The following is a 13,422-nucleotide window of genomic DNA, read 5'->3' as shown; positions in this document are numbered from 1 at the left end:
TTTGTGGCATACTTTTTGATGTTAATCAGTTTTTGTTTTCATTTCTCAGCACTATCTTTTGTGTGGCTCTCGTCTTCTTCTTCTATGTCTGTTACAGTGATGTTGGATTTTACTTGTTTTATGTGAGAACAGTGGAGCCATGACTCTTTCCCTGCAATTTTTATAGCTGTTGGAGTAGTAAGCAATACTTCATGTGGTCCAGTCCATTTTATGTCTGTAGCCAATTTTCTATTGAAATTTTTTAAGTATACTTTGTCTCCTGGTTTAATGTTGTGCAAATTGTAATCTGGGGTACTGTTTGTTATATCAAGCTCATTTTGTGCAACTCTGATATTCTTGTTTGTAAAGCTTGTATATATTTTGTTAATTGACAATCTGGTTTGTGAGAAGTGTTAATTTTTTTGTAGGACTGAGAATATTTAATTGGTCACCAGAGATTTCTTTTTAGAGGAGCTTACAGCAAATGGAAGGTAAATTGTCTAATCATTCAGTCTGAATTCATCATCTATTATTGTGTCAGCCTCATTCCCTGTTTCTGAAATGACTTTTGAATGATAAGGTAGAGTCCCTAATTCACGATCTAACCCTAGGAGTTTATGTTTACAGACTTCGGGGTTTAGGAAATTTTCATAAGACATAGCTGGCACTCTCCCTTTTCCATCTTCTTTTAAAAATGGTGATTGTGTTTGAGTATAAATTTGGTTGTTTTCTAAACTTTTAAGGTACTTCATAGAAAGTGGAGGCGGGGATGGTTCAGACTGTAGGTGTACTTCATGAATGTCTAGAAGGGATATGGTAAGCATTTTCTCAGGCTTATAACAAGCATTGTCCACACTGAAGTCTGTGAGGAATTGTGTCATGTTGTTCTGCAAAGTTCTGGTTAGTTTTTTTAGCCAGGTGATTTCAGCATCACATTGATGTACTGTTAACTCCAAGATTTTCTTTTCTTTTCTAGATGTTTCCAGTTTAAAATGGTAGGTTTTTACACTGGCTAAGGCTTCCTCCAATTCCATTTTAATTTTTGTGGTCTCCATCTCAAAGTGCTGCCTATTTTCAAGTACTTTTTTATCTTGCTCTTGAAACAGTTTGACACACTTTTTGTACTCTTCCTTCTGGCTTTCAATAACTTTTAAGAGCTTGTCATTCTTAGTCTTCATCAGCTTCTGATTCCTTAATGACTCCTTCAACTGGGTTTGCAGGGACATATTCAGTGACTGAATAGAAATTAATTCAAAGTTGGAGTCTAGGCAATTGGATGACTACATTATCTTTTCTTGTTCTCTGAGTTGGTAGCTTAAAGATTTCAATTTTCTGTGTAACTGAGTATTTTCATGCCTTATGGTCTGCAAAGTTAAAGCTATTTCTCTTTCCATGTGAGTGTTTTCAGTTATGTCTGAGAGCAGGGATATACACTCTCCCACTTCTTTAATCAATCTTTGAATTTCAGAATCCGCTTGTTCTGCTACTAGTGCCTTGAGTTCTCCCAACAAATACTTGAGCATTCTCAATTTTGGTGATGCTTCTTCTAGACTCATACTTTTTGCTTTCTGCATGTTCTTGACAGAGCTTAGGTCTTGCATGGTTGCTAATTCAACCATTTTGAAATCCTCATCATCACTTAAAGATTCCCAAATATGTTCTGCAAAGTCTTCTTCAGTGGTCAAGACTGTAGGTTGCTCTCTTGGGTCAAGGTTTTGGTGTTCCTCATGTGCTTTTATTTGATGAGGATGTAACTGATCCAGATATGCCTGGATACACTTTAGCAAATTTATTTCCTTACCCAGTTGCTCAGAGATTCCTTGTGCTGCTAGAATTCCATTATCATGGATTAATGGCTGAACTACTGGAAGAGCTTGGTTATTTTCCCTAGCTGTTGGCAGATAAGATGCATGAGAAGGATTAGTGGTGATGGTTTGCACTGGAACATTAGTAGTGGTCACAGAAACTGCCCCACTTTGTGGGGGAACCTGAACCTCAGATTGAACTTCAGAAGGTGGAGTTGGATCAGGAGAAGAGAGAATCAGTGTGGAGGATATGCCATGAATAAAGCCTGGAGGACCAAAATCAGAAATGCTATGAGAACTTTGGGCATTGATCAGACATCTGAGTCCATACATGTTCATAGAAGGTTTTGTACATCATGGAAAAGTCAAAGTTGGAAGGTTCCTGGGCTGGCTGAATCTCTTTTGTATGGGAAGGATCTTTTTCATTTTCAATAGAAACTCTATTAGGTGGGTGTTTCTTAGGACCTGAAGACAAAATTTCTTTATGGACTCATGGAGGAATGGCATTTTTGGGGTGTCCTTTCTTTTTTAGTTTATTTCCTTTGTTTTCCAAAGGTCTGGATCCAAGCTTCCCAGAAGATCCTTTTCCTGGATTCCCACAGATTGCCTCTCCATTTTGCAAAACTTCCTGGGGTAAAGATGTGCAGCGTTCAAGCCCCTGGGGTACTATTCCAACCTGCTCATCAGAATCAGTAGAATGGAGTGTGAATAACCAGAATCTGCATCAGCCCGGGCTATTTTTCTCATATGAATCCCTTTCTTTCCATTTGTCAATTTCGTTGATCCAGTTTGTTTCCCAGATGACGCCTGCTCGGTGAAGGACGACTATTCCTCCTCATGGTCACTTCCCCAGCTCACATTGTAGATCCAGGCTGAAAGCCAGGTTTCCTGACTACCAGACCAGGATCAGATCTTTGCTCTTAAGTTGCTGAGAGTCTGGCCCGACTGAGCTCTGTCCCTCACCTGAGCAAGCCAAGGCCCAGGTCTCACCATCTCTCAGACCTATCCTCTGCCAGAAGGCATGCAGTTGATCTGCATATATTTTTAGTATTGTTATTATTTCATTGTCAAAAGTACCTTTTATCAAGATATATTTTCCTTCTGTAGCTCTTTTAATTAGATCTCTTTTTGCTTCAACTTTGTCTGAGATCATGATTGCTTCTCCCAATTTTTTTTTTTACTTTAGTGGAAAATTATGCTCTATCCCCTTACCTTTATTCTGTGTATGTCTCCCTGCCTCAAATGTGTTTATTGCAAATAACATATCATAGGATTCTGGTTTTAATAATATTCTGCTATCTACTTATGTTTTATGGGTGAATTAACCCTATGCATATTCACAGTTATGATTACCATCTTTATATTTCTCTCCATTTTATTTTCCCCTTTTGATTCTGCTTTCTCTCTTCATTCACTCTCCTCACAAGTGTTTTGCTTTTAATCACCCCCACACCTCACCATCTTATTCCCCTCCTACTTCTCTATAGGGAGGGTAAGATAGGCTTCTATACCTCAATAAGTATGGTTCTTATTTCCTCTCTGAGTAAATTCTTTTTTTTTTTTAAAACCCTTACTTTTTGTCTTGGAGTCAATACTGGGTATTGGTTCTAAGGCAGAAGAGTGGTAAGGGCTAGGCAATGGGTGTTAAATGACTTGCCCAGGGTCACACAACTGGGAAGTGTCTGAGGCAAGATTTGAACCCAAGACCTCCCATCTCTGGGTCTGACTCTCAATCCACTGAGCCACCCAGCTGCCCCCTCTGAGTCAATTCTGATGAGATTAAGGTTTAAACATTGGCCATTGCCATCTTCATCCTCCCTCCACTGTAATACTTTTGCAACTTTTTAGGTGATATAGTTTATCCTATTTTACCCCCATCTTCCCTTTTCCCCTAGTGCAATCCTATTTAAAAAAAAATACCTTACTTTCTGTCTTGGAATCAATACTGTGCATTGCTTCCAAGGCAGAAGAGTGGTAAGGGCTAGGCAATGGAGGTTGTGACCTGTCCAGGGTCACACAGCTGGGAAGTGTCTGAGGTCAGATTTGAACCTAGGATCTCCTATCTCTAGGCCTGGCTCTCAATCTACTGAGCCACCCAGCTGCCCCCCAATCCTAATTTTTAATCCCTTGATGTTTTTTGGGGGGCAAGTAATCCTAAAGAGGTTACTCCCATGTCCTCTGTTTATGTATACTCCTAACTGCTCTGATAATGATAAAAATTTTAAGAGCTATAAATATCAACTTTCCGTGAAGGGGTATAAATAGTTTGACCTTATTGGAAACCTTAAAATTTCTCTTTATTATTTGCCTTTTTAGGTTTCTCTTGAATATTATATTTGGACATTAAATTTTATCTTTAGTTCTGGTCTTTTAAAGGAATTCTTGGAAATATTCAATTTTAATAAATGGCCATTTTTTCCTTGAAAGAATATACTCAATTTTGCCAGGTAGGTGATGCTTGGTTGTAAGCCTAGTTTCTTTGCTTTCTGGAATATCATATTCCAAGCCTTCTGATCCTTTAATGTAAAAGCTGGTAAATCCTATGTAATCCTGACTGTGACTCCATAATATTTGAATTGGTCTTTTTTTCAGTTGCTTGTAGTATTTTCTCCTTGGATTTAGGCTCTTGAATTTGGCTTAAATATTGCTGGGAGTTGTCATTTGGAGATTTATTTCAGGAAGTGATCAGTGGATTCTTTAAATTTCTCTTTTACTCTCTTGTTCAAGAATATCAGTGCATTATTCTTTGATAATTTTTTGTAATATAATCACTAGGATTTTTAAAAAATCATGACTTTTAGGTAGTCCACTAATTCTGAGATTGTCTCTCCTAGACCTATTTCCCAGATCATTTGCTTTTTCAATGAGATATTTCATATTTTATTCTACTTTTTTAGTTTTTTTTTAATTTTATTTGGTTGTTTCTTGATGCCTTATGAAGTTGTTAGCTTCTCTTTGCTCAATTTTAATTTTTAAGAAATTATTTGGTTGGTGAACTTTTGGAACCTCCTTTTCCTTTTGGTTAATTCTGCTTTTTATGGAACTCTTTTCTTCATTGGATTTTTATGCATCTTTTCCCATTTGGCCAATTCTGCTCTTTAATCTGTTGTTTTCTTTTTGCCTAATGTTACATTTTCTCTTCTCCATTTTTTTTTGCCTTTCTTATTTGGTTTTTGAATTTCTTTTTTGAACTTCTCCAGAGCCTGAGACCAATTTCCATTTTTATTTGAAGTTTTGCATGTGGCCACTTGGATCTCACTGTCCCCTTTTGAACCTGTACCTTGCTCTTCTTTGTTGCCATAATTTTCTATGGTTAGGTGGTTTTTTTTTTTTGTTTGTTTGTTTCTTACTTTTTTCCTGTTTATTTCCCCTGCCTTTAAAAATACTTAAAAAAAATAAAAATACTTCATCTTAAAGGTGAGCTCTGTTCTTGGTTTAGAGAAAGTACTCTCTTAAACTTCAGTTTTTCCTTGCTGCTACTGTCAGCTCTAGTTCTTGGTTTATGTTATTTTCAGTTCTTCCAAGATGGTATGATGGCCTGTGGGCTAGGAGCTCTGAAAGCCAACTCCCACTGCTGATTCAATCTCTTCTAGGGACTGTTGATGGCTTGCAGGGCTCACAGCACTTTGTTCTTTGGCTCTGGGCCTCACTTCAACCCTGGGTAGGGGCTCTGGACCTTGCTTTGGGCTTACATAGACAAGGTAAAGTACAGACTGCCTTATAATGGGGAGTGGGACCTCACTATGGGCTTGGGAAGGCACCCTAAGCCTTAGTCTGGGCTTACATTATCCTGGTACACTGTGGACTGCCCTGTGATGGAGGTTGGGATTTTACTGCAGACTTGAGCAGGGGGTTCTAGACCTCTTCTTAGGCTTGAATAGGCCAGATGCAGTTGATTGCCTTGTGCTAGAGCTTAGAACTTCAAGGGGTGGGTGTGCAGTGTCTTGGGGTCTCAAAGTTGGCTTATGCCCATGTTCAGAACTTGGAACAGTAAGTAGGGAGGTGGGCAGCGTGTTCTTCTCTGTACATGGTTTTGCTTTCAGGTGCACTCCTCTCTAATCCCAGTGAAATAGACCCTCTCTGCCTCTCTTCCAAGTTGTTTTCTAAAAGAGAATTGCTCCATCCCATTGTTGGTTCTGTCACTCCAGTATTCTTTTGGAGGTGTTATTTTAAGGCTGGTTTGAGAGGATTCTCAGAGTGATTTCAGTGGTTTCCTTTGCTACTCCACCATCTTGGCCAATATTTGTTATGATGACATTTTCTCTGAAGTTCTGTAAAACTAATCCAAGGTTAGATGAATACATCTGAGTTATTGCAGAGGATATTCATTCCCTAGCTATGGAGTTGGACCAAACAGCTTTTAAAGTTTCTTTTGTTGCTGAGATTCTACAAATCTAGGATAAAGAATGTCATCTCGTGATGTTCCATATGCCTTTACCCAAAGTTATTTAGTATAAGAATAAGTTTATAGAAATTTTTTGGTTATTCATTGTAATGAATGTGTGTGTGTGTGTGTGTGTGTGTGTGTGTGTGTGTGTGTGTGTGTGTGTGTACTGCTACTGTCCTTTATAGGATCTTGTCTAGTATAGCTTCAGTCAAAGCCATAGTTGCAACATAAGTGGAAAAAACTCCAAGGAATGAGATACGCAGAATGACCCATATCTAACTTTGGGGTTCAGTAAAGTGTATGATGAGTGGGATGAGACAGAAAAGGAGGGAAATTGAACTGGAAAGAAAAAAGTTAACATTCTCATGAAGTAGTATTTAAAGAGCAGGTGGCACGAATTTTGAGAACAGTCACATGGAGAGAAAAGAAGCAACCTGAACTTATCAGCAGGAAAATTGTGGGCACAAGAGAATTGGGAAAGATGGGAGAGGGGCCAGAGAGCCACGGGGGACATGGAAGGAGGCGGTTTGGCAAGGCTTAGCCATATAAAGAAAAGTAGGCTCAGCTTCTACTGTTATCCTTGAGGCATCACTATGATACAGCTGGAACGGTGCTGGGTTTGGGATCACAAGACTTAAGTTTGAATCCACGCTCTTATTTATGACCTGCATGGCTTGGTCAAATCATTTTTATATCTCTGGCTTTACATTTCAGTTTCTTTATCTGCAAAAAGAAGCCCCTTCCAATGCTCAATCTATGATCATATAATCAGCTTTGCTCCAACCTACTTCCCTAAGATTGCAGGGAAGAAAATTGATAGAACCACACTCCAAGATTCACCACCAGTGCCACAAGTCTGAACTGATATCATCTTTCTGCTGGATGAGGAAGCAGAGGGATTAAAATGGGATTAGATTATCTCTTCCTTGGAGGTTAGTAACTCAGTGCATGGATACAGAGGACATTTTTCTATCTGACTCAATTACTTTTCATTTATCTGCTATTCTAATTGAAGGCCTTTTGCTCTTTATACTTATATGCCTTTTGTGCGGTCTACCATAGAAGTGCTTTTGGTCGAGGTGGGGGGCAGAGAGCATAAATATAGAATGAATAATCAGTCAATAAGCATTTATTAGGTACCTGCTACATACCAGGAATGTTCTAGGCACTGGATACTTGATAATGCCAAGCGTCATAATGAGCCTCAAGAGTAGTGAACTCCTCTAGGGTAGGAGAGGGAACTTGGGTAGAAAGCTGGGGAATGACTTGGTGTTACATTTTAGTTATCTACTGGGGAAAACATTGTACTGTCACTTAGAAAAGTTAGGTTTCAACCATAGTCATGATTTAGTTTTAAAATGAGGGTTGAATTCTGAAAAGTACTTTTGAATTACGTAAGAATGTCTATTTTTGACTCAGAAATTCTGCAGCCAGGCATATATCCCCCAAAGAGGTCAAAGAAAAAAAGAAAGGAGAGCACCATAATGACTTAGAAGTACTGTAAATAATAGCAAAGAACTAGAAACAAAGTAGATGCCTATGTTTTAGAGAATGGCTAAAGAAGTTATATATGAATGAAATGGAATATTGTACTATAAGAAATGATCAATGTGAAGAACACAGAGAAGCATGGGAAGATTTATGAATTGATGCAAAATGCAATAACTAGAAGCAGGAAAACTATACACAATAACTATAACAATTTAAGTGGAAAGAATGACAATGGCAAAATTGGACAGTGGTATAATTAAAATGACCTATCTTGGCTCCAGAGAAGGGAGATGAGAATGAACTTCCCTTGGAAGACTGTGGGTGTGGAACTCTGTACATACTTTTAGACTTGGTTGATGTATTGGATAGTTTTGACAAACCACTTTTTTTTCTTTTTTATTTCAGTGATGTCTCTCTAGGAAGAGGAGTCAGAAGTGATATATTTAGAAATGAAGGTGATGTAAAAATAAAATATTGAGTCAGCTAGGTGGTTCAGTGAATGGAGAGCCAGGTTTGGAGACAGAAATTCCTGAGCTCAAATGTGATCTCACATACTTCTTAATTGTTTGACCCTCAGCAAGTCACTTAAATACAAATGCCTAGCCCTTACCTTCTTCTACCTTGGAATCAATACTTAATATTGATTCCAAGACAGAAGGTAAAGGTTTTTTTTTCTTCTTAAACACAAAACAGCAAAAAAAAAAAAAAGAAATCAATAAACTTTTAAATTGAGGGATTGGGCTAGATTATTTTTAGGGTCCTTTCTAGTACTGTATTCTAAGATATCCTTGAGTTCCAAAGTTCTATGTACTTTTAAGATCCTTTCCAGTTCCAAAGTGCTGTAATTCTAGCCCAGACATAACTCTAATCCCAAATCTACCAAATTCCTTCTCTGTCTTTAGGGCAACAAGATTTCTGCATTCTCTCTGGATATTTAGCCATTTTAAAATATGGTAATGGTTAAGTGAAAGAACCCTTTCCCTTATTTCTTTGTGATATTCCCCCCACATCCCAGACTTCTGGTGTCTTCATTGATGCCTTTGGTGTGGGAAACAGAATCGGTTCCATGTCCTTTGAAGGGCCTCCTTAACCTCCTTGTTGCGTAGACTGTAGATAAGTGGGTTGAGGGCAGGAATAACAAGTGTATAGAAGACAGAAGCCATCTTGTCAGTGTCAAGGGCATAACTAGAGCTAGGTCGAAGGTACATGAAGATGAGTGTGCCATAGAGCATAGCCACAGCAGTAAGATGAGAGCCACAGGTGGAGGCTGCTCTCCTTCTCCCTTCAGCAGAATTCATACGAATCACAGCAACAAGAATAAAGGCATAGGACACAGCAATGGCTAATACTGTAGCTGTCTGGATGAAACCACAGACAGCAAAAAGCAGCAGCTCATTAAGAGAAGTGTCATCACAGGAAATGGCTAGCAGTGGTGGGATATCACAGAAGAAACTATTGACTTCACGGGAATGACAAAAATGCAGGCGGAAAGTGAATGTTGTGTGAACAAAGGCACTCAATGCACCACCCAATCCTGAAGCTGCCAGGAGCAAGAGGCACAGGCGTCGAGACATGGCTGTTGTGTAGAGGAGTGGGTTCCCAATGGCCACATAGCGATCATAAGCCATAGCTGCCAAGAGACAGCACTCAGCATCTGCTAATCCTGCAAAAACAAACATCTGAATTGCGCAGGCAGCATAGGGAATGGTGGCATGTGACAGTAACAGATCTATGAGCATCTTAGGGCCAATGGCTGAGGAGTAGCAGGCATCTAGTAGTGAGAGGTTGGCCAGGAAAAAATACATAGGGGTGTGGAGTCTGGTATCCACATTTATCAACAATACCATGCCCATGTTTCCCAGCAAGCTCAGGAGATAGATGGGTAGAAATACCAGGAAGAGTGCCACACGTAGGTCCCAGCGGTCAGTAATACCCAAAAGAATAAATTCATCTGGGGCTCCATCAATCCAAGTGATATTCTTCAGGGTCATCCTGTAAGATGGCAACTAGGAGAAGAGGTAGAATAAACAGAATGTAGGTGAGTACTACTCATCAAAATCTGCACTCTCCTTTCTTTACAATCTCTAAGGGAGAAGGGTAGGTAGAAAGGAAAGTCCCATTGGTCTTGAGGGAAATTCTGTTCAGTATGCCATATCATAAGGGAGACAAATTCAACAATGGGCTCAATAAGAGATAGTCTGCCCAGTCTCCTAATAACTTGGAAATGAGAGTGTTTCCTTCACATACTGCCTAACTTCATTTGTGGGAGATATTGAGTCTGAGCTTGTTCTAAAGTCAATTGTTATTTTTCCAAGTATACCTATGAGAAGTAGCATGGGTCTTTGGGTAGAACATTGGTCTTGAAGCCAAGAAGACATAGATTCAAATACTTCTGACACATATTGACTGTGCAATCTCAGGGCAAACTCCTTAACCATTTAGTATTCTGGATAGCTCTAGGCTACAGAGAGGTTGCTAATATGAATTGGTACAATTTTTGAAAAAAATCTTCAATAAATTAAATTGAAAAATAAGTCTTGATGGCAGAGGCAAGATGGCAGAAAAGATACATGGACTCACGTTATCTCTATCAAATTACCTTTCCCAAAACTTTGATATAATCTCTTGGAATGAATTCTGGAGCAGCATAACCCACAACAAGGAAAGGTAAAGTAATTTTTCAGCCTGAAACAACTTAGAAGGCCTGCACAAGGGATCTAATACACTGGGGTGGAGAGGGAGCACAAAGCAGCATGCCTGGGCAGGCCCCATCATGGCAACAGGCTCTGGGGGCAAAGAATCAGAAAGGGGAGATGCCCATTAACTGGGGGATGGCTGAGTAAATTATAATATATGATTGTAACAGAATGCTATTGTACTGTAAGATATGACTAGCAGAAAGAGCTCAGGAAAACCTGGAGTGACTTTCATGAGCTGAAGCAGAGGACTAAGAGAACATGGTACACAGTGACAGGAATACTTATTAGTAAACAACTATGAATAACTTAACTATTCACAGCAATACTATGATCCAAAACTATCTCAAAGAACTCATGATAAAAATGCTATCTGCTTCCAGAGAAACAGAATAGATGGAGTCTAAATCCAGACCAAGGAAAACTTTTTTTACTTTTGTTCTTATTTTTATGTTTCCTTCCAAAAAAAAAGATTAATATGGAAAAAATGTTTTATGTGATTGCACATTGTTATGAGGAAGAGATAATCAATGAACACTATCACACAAACAGGGAGAACCATTGGTAAACAAAACCAAGTCTGGATTTTCAATAGGAATGTCTTTCAAATCCAACCTAGGCATGTCTACCACATCAACCACTTCCACACACTCATGTAATGGTTCACCATTTTTTGGAAGGTCTGGAAGAAGCATAGCAGGATTTAATATACTACACCTCTTCAAATGGATGTTCTCACTACCCAGGTGAATAAACTGTGTTTGTGGGTTTGGTAAGAAATGGCCAAATGAGGAACCACCTGAGTATTTGGACCAATGCTAGGGTTTCCAACTGTGGGTTGAAGGTGCCCAGCAGTTAGCATTGGACAGGCCAAAGCCTGATTTGGGCCTAGCACACAGGTTACTCAATCACAGAATGATACACAGTCAATGAAAGATTTAATTTCTTTCCATAGAGAGGTTTGGAGGGGAAGGGGATTCACTATTACTAGTTCCCACTAGCTAATAAACCCCCAAACTAAGCCTTCACAAGAAGGGCCTTCAGAGATCTTGCTGTTCTACACTTTTCACCCTATCCTCTCTAACCTAGAACCCAGACCCTAGTCTGACTAACCAGCACTAACATGTAATATCTGTTGAGATGTTTACCATTTCAGTGGTAAGGGGGAAGGTTGGGAGGCTGAGGAGGGAGAGAAGGAGGGAAGTTGAGACTCAAAATTCTTTGAAAAATGTTGGAAACTTTTTAATATGTAATTGGGAAAAGTTAAATTAAATTTTAAAAAGAAAATTAATCCCTTTATCATATATTTCCTTTGTCCCTAAGACTTAATTTTAGGGGGCATGAACTATATTTGGGGGCAACCTATATTTAGATCAAGATGTTATTTAACATTTGAAATTTTTTCTGAAAGAGGAAGTACAAAAAGACAACTTAAAGTTGATAAAAGCCAATCTATGTCATAAAAGGCCAAGTCAATGGGGACCAAAGAAGACCTCAGGCAGTTGAATGAGAAGATAAAGATGTGGTAATTCATAGTCATTCATTACACTACTTACTGAACAAACCACTTGTCACACAACTTTTGTTAGATACTGAAGGAGACATAAAAGAAGGTAACCTAGTTTATGCCCTCAGATCTGCCCCAAATCATGGCTCACATATAATAGTGTTTTAAGATTTGCAAAGTGTATTTCTAACAATGATTCTAGGAAGTAGATAAGCATTAATGGAGACATTTTACAGGTGTCACTTCAATTATTCAATTACTTCACTGAATCCCTAGGAGGCTATATGATTTACCTATATAATCTATGGAACAGATTGATATAATACAGTTCAATATACATCTTCCATTGTATCATACTTAGTCATGTATATAAAGTTTCCCTTATTTGAATGCAAGCTCTTTGAGGCCATTTTTCATTTGTCTGATTGTAATAAAGAGCATAGAACCTTAACAGGCACTTCATAAATGTTTATTGGATTATTTAATTGACTATAAGACTGCAACTCCATTTCCATTCTTCTCTCTCAGCAGATTACTTCATCTACTACTTTATTGAGAGTTGGGGTCACTTATCATGAGCTCCTTTAGCTCACTCTCTCCACATCTCCAAAGTCCACTTCATCTCTCCGCTCCTTTTTTAAAAAATCTTAACAGATGAAATGAACTTACTTATAAAAGCAAAACTCTCCATGTGTGCCCTTGATCTCATCCTATGTCTTTTCTTCTCCTTCAGGAGTTTGTTCCACTGATCACTATCTTTCATTCATGAATCTCTTTCTTGCTGCCTACAGATATGTTTAGGTTTTCCCTTATCCTTACCCTTAAAAAACAATAATAATTTTGTATTGACCATATCATCCCCTCAAATTTCCATCTCAAATCTCCCTACTTTTTCAATACTGAACTAACAAGAGTAGAAGAGAAATATATACTAATTGCTTCTAATTCCTGTACTCCTTAATTCCTTGCAGCCTGCCTTTTGACAACCTTTATTGAAATATGGTGTCTTAATTTCTAAATTCAGTTTTCCCAGTTCTCAATCTCCATGATCTTTCTGTAGCTTTTAACACTGCTGAACATCCACCTTATTTCCTGGATTCTCTTTTCTCCCCTGACATTCATGGAAATGCTCTCATGTGGTTGGTCCTCTTTCTATATGTTTGATTGCTACTATTTCTGTCTTTTTTTTTGATAGTCATTATCCTCTTCCTTCTTAAGAATTGATGTTTCATGATGCTCTGTTCAAAGCCATTTTCTCTTCTCCTTCTGTCTCCTCTGATGATTCCATTCTTCATTTGACCTCAATTATTACCACCTCTACATAAAGGACTGCTAAATCATAGAGGACTCCTAAATTTTCATGTGTCCTAAAAGACTTAAAGCAGTTTTAGGTTTTAATAACTTTATAAGAATAAATGCTATAAACTTCAAAAACATTTGAAGTTCAATTCTTTAACTTTTAAATATATATTGATGTTTCTTATTAAAATTCAACACAACTACTTCCTTGTGTTATACATTGCTCTAGTCAATTTTTAAGCTTTGTAAAAGCTCTAG

At 38.3% G+C, this 13,422-nt stretch overlaps 2 protein-coding genes across 2 annotated transcripts; both read right to left on the bottom strand.

Annotated features, from left to right (window-relative positions):
- Positions 1–419: 419 nt before the first annotated feature.
- LOC130457231 (coiled-coil domain-containing protein 14-like) lies at positions 420–7,367 on the bottom strand. The gene is given in 4 exon segments (XM_056816889.1): positions 420–2,132; positions 2,281–2,487; positions 2,490–2,609; positions 7,323–7,367. Coding segments are annotated over 4 exon segments (2,085 nt in total).
- Positions 7,368–8,252: 885 nt separating this feature from the next.
- On the bottom strand, positions 8,253–9,653 carry LOC100017590 (olfactory receptor 5C1). The gene has a single exon (XM_001371069.4). The coding sequence runs from the start codon at positions 9,651–9,653 to the stop codon at positions 8,691–8,693; it is 963 nt and encodes a 320-aa protein (XP_001371106.4). The 3' UTR covers positions 8,253–8,690.
- Positions 9,654–13,422: the final 3,769 nt, after the last annotated feature.

This window comes from Monodelphis domestica, chromosome 1, assembly GCF_027887165.1.
Source record: "Monodelphis domestica isolate mMonDom1 chromosome 1, mMonDom1.pri, whole genome shotgun sequence".
Lineage (NCBI taxonomy): Eukaryota > Metazoa > Chordata > Mammalia > Didelphimorphia > Didelphidae > Monodelphis > Monodelphis domestica.
The sequence above is the reverse complement of the archived record's forward strand: the minus strand, read 5'-3'. Positions and strand labels throughout refer to the sequence as shown.